Raw genomic sequence first — 11556 nt, 5'->3', positions numbered from 1 at the left:
GCTGGTACTTATTCACCAACAACAATGCACATTTCCTGTTGAATAATAAAGAAAAGAAAGCTAGATAAAAAAGGTTGCACATACCACTTCACCATTATAATGAACTTTATTTTTCATACCCAATGTTACACTTCATCTGGAGTTGCAAATAAGCTTCATAGCCTCTCTGCACTGATTAAGGTCAAGTTGGAGGCCCACTGCAGTGCTTTGGCCGAGCTCACATGAAAATGACTCCAGCACTTTAGAGCCAGGGAGCTGCTGGGGGCCTCTGAAAAGATGGTGTGTCTTTTTGGCAGCGTTACCACAGACAACAGGTTTCACTCATTTACTCATACTTAAATCTGAGCGTCTCGAGGACACTGACTGCTGAGATGCATGTCTAGTAAAGCACAGACACCTCTGAGCCAGCAGGAGGAGAATCAATGTTAAAAGGACAACCACTGCAGGGAAAAACTGTACGATGGACAGACAAGACAGACATCTGGTTAGCTGTGACAGGAAGCAATACTCAAGATAGCTTAGACTTTTAATAAATACACATTGGCTACTAGTATTTGTTTACATGCTCAACCAGACATGTCCATCTCAGAATATGAAAAAGTCTGTTACTAACCTGCAGACTAAAAGTTTAAAAAAGTTGTCCCCCCAGTTATGCTTATTTGAAATTAGTAAGCCAACTTTACTGGCTGTACTCAGGACCTGCCAACACACAAAAATAGGACTATAATTGATTTGGGTCTCAATTTAGTGTCCCATGGTCTAAGTAGAATTTCAGAGGATAGTGTGAATGCAAAAGAATACAGGAAACATCGTAGTTTCATGGTGTTAAAAACATTCATGCTGTAGGACCCAAGGTAAGGCTACTGTGCAGCATCCGGGAATTTACCAAGAAGACCACAGCAGAGTGTATGTGTGTGTGCTCTTTTAATATTTAATGGAAAGACGTTGGAGATATAACACATTCACGTGAATCAGCTCTTCTTTGCTTTATGTGTGTGCACTCAATATCTCACTACATTGCAGGAGAGCAGTGTGTAGGATAGAGAGATAATAATTGGTGCTCTTGTGTGGATTAAGAAAAATAGTTCTCATTTTTAAAGGCGCTGACTAAAGTTAACTAAGAGAGGGTATTCTGCCTTACTAGGCACAGCAGCCGCTGCCAATCTGGGCTGGTGTCCTGCGTTAGGAGTTGCTTCAACAGGAAGAACAGTGGGGCGCTGAAGGGTCTTGGTCAAGCTGTCACATTACATAACTTAAACACATTCAGGTGTACAGAGGTAACGAAAATAGCAGGAAAAAAATAGCACGGAAAAAATGTTTATTGAAACTCTTCTTCAGAGCTCCTCCACAGCTTTTTTTTTAAATCCTAAAAGATATTGATTACTTGGGGAAATGGTTGGTAGCAACATGTGTAAATTTGTTAAAACATGCAAAAATACTGGTATTGCCCAGCCACCGCTACAGAAGACAAAAAAAAATATCAGGTAACAGCCACGTTTATTTTATGATACACTGCCTACATTATCATAAATAAACAGATTAAAAATCCTTACCCACATAACCCCTGGCATTTCTGTCCATTAGAGCTGCCTGATGATGAATCACTTGTGTTAAGTCAGCAAGGTTCAAATTAAGGTACAGTATCACTTTCATGTATTACATATTGCTTTGAAATGTTACCTTAAATGTGCTAAGAAAAGTTGAACACACCATTTTAGAAAAATATCAAAATAGAAAATAAGATGCCCCAGAAACCTTCCCAGCCCCAACATCACCTCCAGTGAATACATCCTCCCTCCCAGCGGGTAAACCCCTTTGAGAGTTACATGCAGTCTCTTAATTGTGGTAATTTTCTCAGGCAGAAGTAGTCAAGAGTTCTTAAGGTAATACATTGATTTACTGTCCCAAAAGGATTAACTTTCTTCATGTCTTCTTTGCAGATCTGCCATGTCTGGACACATGCAGACAGTGAGGTGAGCTATGTGGCTGTACTGCAACAGCCAATCCTGCATATAGGACTGAAGGATTAGAAATCTAATAAAAACAAAACAAAAAAAGCACAACAGAGCACTACAACCCAAAGCATGTAAACTCAAACGGGCACACTGGCAGGGCTGGAGAATCAATAACCTATGATCGAACACTGCGATTTTAGTTTCCTGAAGGAGGAACTGCCAAGTCAATAGTCAATACTAAAAAAGACGTTTCATTAAGAATTGTTTGTAAATTGATGAGGATGTTGATCCAAGATTAATACATTTTCCTCTTCAATCCACCAACAGTAAAAATCATAACAATACAGTAACCAGAATTATAATTTTAGTCATAATCATAGAGCCCCATATACAATGATTCAACCAGTGATCAGCCACTGAAAAACGTTTTTTATATCTCAACCTGAACGTGGGCGGATTTTCCTCATGCAGTGATGCGACCGGATTTTGAAATTCATACAGAAACACATGTAACATTCTGGTATTAGTAATAGCACTGCTTTGTGCTTGAAAATGGGAGGGCACTACGTGCTAAAGTGTCCAGGCACTTCACCATCAGAAAAACACCTGGCACAGAGAGTTATAAACTACAGTATGATTTTCAAAAACTACAACCATGCATGGATAAACTGGCCACTCCATTCAGCACTCGTTTCTACATACACAGGTTAAATACACACAAAGACACAAACAATTCACAGATTAAAATCAACATTAAAATGAGTCTCTTCTGACTGCCACAAAACAGTGTTATCCAGAAGCTACGGTTTCCTCTTGTGGTGGGAGGAAAGCTGGACTCCAGAGAGGAGAAAGTTTATCGTTCCAATTAAATCTTTAACGTTTGTCCAACCATGTGGGGCAAGAAGAGGTGAGCCAAGATTACTGCTTGAGTTGTGGTGTGCTGTGGCAGGCGGCAGGGAGGCGGCGGGGGCATTGCTAGAGACGGCTGAGGGTCTTTACTTGTTGATGCCCTCTGTAGCACCGGCACTGCTGCCGATGCCCAGGTAGGTGGCTGCGTTGTTCACAACGCCCTGAAGGGGGACAATGACGCTGTCCAGGAGGCCTTTGAGGGTGTTGATGTTATCGACACCCAGGTTCTGGTAGACATAGAAGAGAGAACCACCCACCACAACAAGGAGCAGGAGCTTGAGCAACACAGACAAGAAGCCTCGTCGGGCTGGCGCTTTGCTTGAAGAGACGGAGCTGCCCACTCTGGAGAAAGACTCAGAGTAAGTGCGGGTGTCAGTGTGGACGCTGTGCTGCACACGGGACTCATCCAGCCAGTATTCACTTGGTTTTAAAGGTCGACCAGCTGCCCCTCGGATCGGACGCCTGCAGGTCGCACTGATCGGGGAAACAACAAAACCAAACTTTCAGGCTAGACACAAAAAACATTTTGGTTAATATTCTGCAGTACTTGATTCATGTGTGTTACCTCATGCCTGTTGGTGTGCTTATTTCATTGGCAAGAATATCTTCAACAACATTATCGCTGGCCTTCTTAGGGGTTTCTTCAGTAATAATTTCATCCACCACCTGTCAGTGTAATACAAAAACAATGTTAATACAAACTTAAAATATATTCCTATCAACAAGATTGGAAATTGCCATTTCCAATCTTACCTTGGTTTGTCGTCTGCTGCTGGTTCTGACGGTAACTGGAGCTTTCCCTCTGCTCCTCACAGGCTTCTCCACGACAGGAACTGGCTCTGGCTCAGGGGCAGCAATCTCCTCTGAAAAACACATTTAATGTTAGAACAGTCAAACATGGCGATATCATTACAGTAAGGAGTGTTTTTCCCAACATTAAACAGGGAAATTGCTGGATAACTTTGCTTAATAAAAATAAAAACATGTTTGAAGAACGGACTATAAGAAAACTGACATATTCAGGCCATGTTATTTGTCTTGGTAAGTAATGTGAGCTTTAAAAAGCTCATGGGTAATATGTCAAGAGCTCACCATCTTCCTTGTCACTGTACTGGTCAGAATTTGTGTTGCCATTCTGGTTACTGTCTGCCTTGGGGAGAGCTGTGACGTCTGTAGGAGCTTCAGGTTCAGCTGGAGGCTGATCCAAAAGCTTCTGCAGCTTCTTCTCATACAATTTACGGGTGGTGGCTGAATAGAGGGAAGAAGGGGCAAAAAAGGAAAAATTACATAATACATTGCATTATTATTACATTTTAGTCAGAATATTTTAACATGTTTACTTGGACACATACAGTATAGAACTGCTTCAGGGACCAATATTTGCCAATATCTACTGGTCTATAAGCTGGTCAAAATTCTGTAAAAAAACAAAACAAAAAAAACTTAAAGGATTCTTACCAAAAATGTTTGTTGGCAAACAGTTATTAGATTTTAAAAGTAAATCATTATTAGTGGTGTTGGCCTCAAACATTCACTTCAGGTTGGGCTATAGTTTGAAACCCAATAAATTGCCAGATTTGTTATTTGGGTTATGACTGGAACATAACCAGATTTTAGAAGCTAATTTGGATAAACTGGTCAACACAAAGACAAAGTACATGCATTTGTGAATTGGTTTTGATATGTTGTCTTCATAAGTGCTAAATTAGTTAATAATACCAAAACATATATTCCTAATTTAATTTATTAAAAATCAATTTAATCATACAATTTAAATCTAATCGTATTTCTAATGTTGGATACGTTCTTTTCTCAACAGTCTGAAAAAGGCCTCCAAGGACTCACCAACAATGGGTCCCGAGTCCACACCATGTTTGGCCAGCTGCTGTTTTAAATCTTCATCAGTGAGATCTGTCACCTCCACTTCCTCTGTGCGAGGCTTGTCTGTCTTTTTGGTAGCTTTCTGCAAAAAAAAAAAAAAAAAAAAAAAAAAATATTAAGTTACAAATCATACACCAAGTGACTCCCACGATTTCTATCAATACATACAGACGACCACAGCCACACACCACAGTTAACCACAAATAATTAACCAAAACTTACTCTTCCAGATCGACTTTTGTTGGACACCACGGGAGCAGGTAACTCTTCGTCGCTGGAGAAGGTGTCTGCAGGCGGGCTCTTCTTATTATTCAGTATGGTTAAGTTTTTCAGATACAGCTGCACATACACTTCTTTTTTATGCTCTCCGCTGGGAAGTGGCACATTGTTGACTGTGAGCTCATTCTTCAGTTTATCTTTGGTGAGAACCGACGGATCTTCGAGAAATTCTGCCATGCTTAACTTTATTTTAGCTATCGTTCACTCAGCAGCTACAAACAACAACACCGGGAACGTGACTGAATAGCGCTGTTGTCAAACACGACTGGCGCCTAATCGCCGCCAATTTAGCTAGCAGCACAGAAGTGGTTTACCAAATAAATGCACAGTTTTACTTTTTAGCCTGATGGCTAAAATATTGACAGGTAGCTTTGATTTTTCGAAAACAGATACGCGCGTGTGCTTTTAACGGAAACAATACAAACAATCTGAATTAACTAGCTGTAATGTGGGTGAATTAGCTTAGCTTCAAACCGGTCCACTTGCTTCTGTCTGTCCGCGTTCGAAACAGGGCCAAACAACAACCAGCCCCGCTATTGGATGTAATACCCCAGTAAGCTCCGCTCTGATTGGCTTGCTATGAATGGAACGCTCCCAGGCCGCCGCCACAAAGAAACAGCAGGCCGTGTGTTTCTGATTACGGCTTTGTATTAATCCTGCACGCGATATTTACACTATTGCTTGAATTTACAGGCGTTATTGATATTATTGTTTTAAATAAGTAGACAAATGCCAGTTTAAATAATTAATTTAAGTCGCATTGAGTGATGAGAGAACAATGTTAATGGCGATGTAATAGCAATGTCTGTTACTCGCCTACAGTTCTCTTAATGCATCCATGGTATACATACAACTGCAGTTTCAGTCTCTGTAGCATGTTTGTAGCATGAATTAATCGTTAATAAAGGTTAGCAGTTAATAGCAATAACTACAGTGTCACCAATGGTTTTCATAATAGCCTAATAATGTGTCAGAGTGTGAATGTTAAGCCATTTAGATGAAGTCTGCCTCTGTAACAGAAGAGGGCAGCATGAGCCACATTATTTAAAAAAACCATGGGTTTATTTTATGTTTCATTTTGTTTAACATTGCGCTGATTTGGTTTCTCTGAGACTTTTCGTGAGGCTGTTCCAGAGTTGAGAAGCAACAATAGCATCAGCACAATAACCATTCGTTTTCAACCTTGACCTGGTAGCAGGTAGATGTGTCTGCACAGAAGTGGTCAGACACTCTTATATGTCAAGATTAAATTGATAAAATCAAGAACAAGAGGAGGTGTCACAATAATCACTTTCTTCCAGTCTCCCTCAACACACACACAAACTTCACCTTCTCCAATGTGAGGATTTGCTGCTTCTGTCCGTTTTATATTATTGAAAATTTAATATCTTTGGATTTTAGACACTTTTGGACAAAACCAGACATTTAAGAAAATGTCAACTTGGAGCCTGAAAAACTGATTTGAAATTTCTTTTCACCTTATTTAATCGCTGAACATATGAGATGTGGGTAGCAGTTCAGAGGTCTGGAGCCAAGCAAATAATTGACAGAGGAATCAATAATGAAATCGCAAGTTGCAGCCCTACACACTCACACACAGACATGGCAGTGTTTGACCACCTCTTGCCTTTCTTGGGTCGACATGCTGGTCTCTAACCCTGTGGTGAGGCCTCCTGCTGTGGGGACAGTGGTTTGAGGTGGCACCGTGGCTCCCCACCTGTCCTTCAGACCGGCCTCTCTGGGGCTTTTTGGGATGCTGCTATAAAAACCAAGCAATTGATCCCCACCTCAGCTCCAAACCACACTAAAATACAGCACTTCAAGTATAGTTCAGCTTTTCCATAGTGCATTTGCCAATGGAGTGTAAGCATAAAAAATGTTGAGCCCTTGAGAAACACCTCTTAAGCTTTCTATGTATGTAATTTATACAGAAAATAAGGCATGGGCCAAGAATCATAGAGAGTACCTCTTTAAGCATAACAGTCATGGCCTCTAAAAAATGATCAAAGCCCACTCTTTAATCGTCAACATTCACATTTTCAGAATGAGTTCATCTAAAATGGAACTGCTCCACTTGATGTTGAACAGTCAGTTTAATCGACGCCATTTCTTGACAGATGATTGTGAAATAAATCTAGAGAACAAATGATACAACTGGCAAAGACAAAAAGTAATTTATGCGAAAATAAAGACCTGAGTTACTTAAAGAAAGTTGTGTTGAATTACTAAAAGTTATATAGTGTTTAGAAAAGCCTGCACATGTCAACCTAAAACATCCATGTTCTAAAACTAGATTTCTGTTCACTTAGAAAAATGTTGAACACAGACTTCTTGGTCGCGTTTATCTTGGATTTTAAACATTTCTAAATCCCAATTGAGCCAACCACAGAAGTAGCTTAGGAAAAGTCAACCTTTACCACCCAGAGGATGTCTGATCCAATTCCACTGACATAACAAAACACATACTTACTGTAGTTATACCTAGTTATGAAATTTCAGCACAATGTATGATCACAGCCCTCATCACCTCATGGGCACACATCTGTTGATTGGTCCATATTTACAAAATAACTAACCAGTCAGCTGTATATATAATTTTATATAAAAAGTTTTTTACATTACCAGAGCATTTTGTTGTATCATCCAAAACTAAAAAAAGGTGAGTTTTCCTTCACTAATCTATCACAACAATCTCTAATCCTCAGAGGATGTTATTACGCAGTGCCAAACTAATTAAGATCAAGTCCTGGGCAGTATCCTGTGCAAAAAGGAGGGTTGGATGTAGGCAGCGGAAGCAGTGCGTTTCACAGGAGCTGAGATTTGTGTGTCCTGGCCTAGGAACAGCCATCTAGTAGTGCTCATACATTATATTTTCAACTGTTGACAATCCAAACTCTACTTGAAGGACACATGCTTAGTTGTAGACATTTCTGTCAGAAGGAAAAATGAGACTCCCTCTCTGGCCCTTGTTGATGCCCATTTGGCCACCTGCCTGTTTGTATCATAAGTACTCCATATATTTGCATTACTATTATGATTTGGGCTTTTCCCGTTTTATTTGGCCATTGAGTACAGAGACACACTTCCTCATGTCCTCACTGAACTTATTAAACGCGCAAACATTACTGTGTGTAAACTTTCATGTAGTGAATGAAGAATTTTTATTAAGTCTCCACAGTGAGGCAGCCATGGGATGCAATGTTGGATCATCAGGAGGAAAACTTAATGTAGGTCATCCATCTCCTCAAAATGTAATGCACTGACATAAAAGGATCAAGACAAATTTGATCTGTTAGAGCCACTGAAAGTGCCTCTTCTGCCACTGCAAATGCACTGTGGAATGTCACTGATGTAGAACTTCTCAAGATCATGGATCCTGTGTGTATAGCTAAAGCTGCTACAATCAACAATTTCAATATTAAAAATGAATCAAATGATTATGTGTTATGTGAAAGGGGTCACTCGTAGTGACAAATCCACAGAGAATTATCAGCCACAATAGGCAGCTGTTGTCAGTGAAACAGCTCTAAAAACCCACTGTACAATATCTATTCAGCACCAAACAGCACACAGACAAAGTTAACGACAAGCTGGTGAGCAAAGTGGAACATTTAGCCAGATATTTCCCTCAGGAGTTAAAAAGAGTGACTAGACTAGACTTTAATTCATCTGGTGGCCAGAAACACAACTCCAAATCAGTGCTAATGTTGCTCCATATCTTCCCCAAATAAACTTTATAAGGTGATGTTAAAGTTGTGCTTTTTAGCTTGTTTCTGCTGCACCAAAGTGGCCAAATGATCAGTTAATGCAAGGAGAACATGTGCTAGTGAGCTGCACAATCATCAGCCTTGCCCAAAAAGAAATGTATCCAATGTTCCTGAGCATAGACCTGGCTGCCCCATGACTAGGGATTCAAGAACATTCCAACATTACACTAAGGGAATTTGTTTCAGCCAACACAACCAGCAAAGTGACAATGATACGCAGTGCAATATAGTGTCAAAACACTGTAAAGATACTTAAACATTTTAGAAACCACATATTTGACTTTACCCAAGGTTCATCACCAGGTTGGCCTTTTTTTAACGTGCCTGACATGGCTGAACCGAAAGGCCGGTGGCTCGCGACTAAAAGAGAGTGCAACCTTACACAGGTGACTGCCAGACTCTTGAGTTAACAGGAAAGAAATATTTCCCTGCTTAACTTGGCTGAAGTTTTCAACAGACCTGCCTTTGCTTAGTTTTTCTGTCCGCATGGCTGAACACTGGTACCAGACCAGTATGGGAAGCGCCAAAGACTTCTCAAAAGCCTGCTGTGATGTGTCGGTTGTGACACCACCATGCCCCTCGACTGTTTCCTCTCTTTCTCGGATGCCTGGGCTCTGAGCTCACAGGCCCTCACTCAAGCAAGGAGTCACCGTTTGGGAGTGTTATCATTAACCGTACCTAATGAATGAGAAGTAGAAAATCAACAGAGACTCAGTGGCACTTCTGGGTGCAAGTGCCAGATCAGGGAACATGCCAACAGCTTAGTGCATTCAGCATTTTATTGCAATCGTTGGCAGGACTCAAGCTCAATTTTCAATTAAGTACCAAAAAAGAAGAGCTCTTTGGGGACCTTTGTGTGAGGTGCTTCCATAGACTGACATGACTGTTTGTAATTTCCTTACTGGTGGATTTTAGGTCCTTCTGGTGTCAAGTTATTTTAAGTAATAGCTCTCAGCTCTGTCTCTACTGCAGCCAGGACACATTCCCAAAAACCTGGTACTTCAAGCTGATATGATCTTATTTATTTAATCTTGAAAACTGAAACTTTTAGGCCTCATAGTGCCTTGCCGCCTAAATGGAGTGCGGCTGCTATTTAGCTGGATCTACATCAGAACTATTTGGTCAGTGGACTAGTAGGTGCACTATGTGGAAAAAAGCACTTGTCGTCTTGTTTACTGTCGTTCCAGGAGGTAGTTCGGATGGTTCGGCTCTTGTAGCAACTCATAGTATTGAGTAGTAAAACGCTGGGGGCCTATCGATGCTCTGAAGCCTCACAGCGTGGTTAATCTGTGCCAGCGGTGAAGGACAAATGTGCCAAAGTCTGCTGGGTTTGGCTCTTTTCTCACCCCCTGGCTTCCAACACCGATGTATCCAGCTGAGGTACAATAATTTGACACCTTTTAAGCAGCTGGACCCTTTAGCGTGACAACCGCTGCTTTGTTTTATATTCCTGCATATTTTGAACGTAATCAAAAATTACAGTCAGCAACATCTAAACTGTGTTTTTATCCACTTTGGACTTTTGCCCCTCCACACCCCCTTCAATCTCCTTTATCCCTGCCTTCCCTATGTGGGATTTAACGTACACTTTGTGGTAACCTTGCTAAGTTATCAATTTTTTCTATGTTCTCTCACACTGAATAAAGGCTTGTTTCTCTGCGCCTGCTTGTTACGACTTCAAGGACAGCTCCCTCCATCTGGCATTAAGTATTCCTGGTGCCAGTGTCGGGTTAACTGACACTCCTGCACTTAAACTAATGGCAGCGAGCAGTCATCTCCCATGAGGTGCTCACCTTGGAAAAAATCACCCAGCTCCCTCATCCTCAATCATAGTGGTGCTCTCGCCACCCACTGAATGAAACCATGGGCATGAAAAGAGGGATTGTTTCACTATTCAGGCATATATGAGGGCAAATGAAAACATGTAATACGCATGTCCTGTCTTGGATTTGCCCTCCTTCTGAGTTCAATGAGACGTAGAGAAGTGGGAAGAGTAGAACAGCATGCAAACAGAAAAAGACCGAGTCAGCAAAGTGTTAAAAAGTCACTTTCATTAGGAAGGAAACAGGCAACCTGATTTCTTTAGAAAATGAAGCAGAAATAGTCAAGTATTTACATTCAGGTACTTAAAATAATTGTTATGAGAAACTAGATTCAGGACTATCAAAGGGAGCTTGTAAATTTAGTGTGTGGACAATTTTTTGAGGAATATATATAATTTTTTGAATATTTTCTTCCTACATCTGCACTTAAATCTTATTTGAGCTTTTCACGACATCAGGCTCCACACACCCCTTACAGACTCACTAGTCTATTGTTAATTAGAGTCAAAAGATCAGAAGAAAGTGTCAATTTAAATGTATATATAGGCTAAGAAATGAGGTACATTGACAGTGTGACATGTGTTTGTATTTTTCACATATTGATTTTATCACCTCTCTACGCTGCTGGTTAGCTGTAATGATAATTCTTGGATTTCCCAGGACCTGTCTTCTTATTTGACCAGATTTGACCAAAGGACACTGTCCTTCGGAGATAGACTATTTCCATCCTTGGTAAGCTGTTAACACAAATATCTTTTACAGGTGAGACCAGGGCAAAGAGAAGCACCTCTCAGACCACAGGAGTGCAGCATCACTACCTGTCCTCCTCTGAACCCCCTTCTCAATGGAAACCTAAACAGCTTTTTAAGAATGAAGAGGTTTTTCAGTTTGTTTCTAAATATAGGCCAGCCCGGTGGGAGGTGGCAGGTTCCAGAGCCATTT

General features: G+C 40.7%; 1 protein-coding gene across 1 annotated transcript; it reads right to left on the bottom strand.

The window, feature by feature from the left end:
• Nucleotides 1–1480: 1480 nt before the first annotated feature.
• tmpob (thymopoietin b) lies at nucleotides 1481–5611 on the bottom strand. The gene is made up of 6 exons (XM_028585095.1): nucleotides 4968–5611; nucleotides 4710–4827; nucleotides 3957–4112; nucleotides 3618–3727; nucleotides 3430–3530; nucleotides 1481–3338 (listed from the first exon to the last, which is right to left on the bottom strand). Exons 1-6 carry the CDS (start codon nucleotides 5199–5201, stop codon nucleotides 2951–2953), a joined length of 1107 nt encoding a protein of 368 aa, XP_028440896.1. The 5' UTR covers nucleotides 5202–5611; the 3' UTR covers nucleotides 1481–2950.
• Nucleotides 5612–11556: the final 5945 nt, after the last annotated feature.

Source organism: Perca flavescens, chromosome 8 (genome assembly GCF_004354835.1).
Source record: "Perca flavescens isolate YP-PL-M2 chromosome 8, PFLA_1.0, whole genome shotgun sequence".
NCBI lineage: Eukaryota > Metazoa > Chordata > Actinopteri > Perciformes > Percidae > Perca > Perca flavescens.
This window is presented reverse-complemented; position numbering and strand designations above follow the sequence as displayed.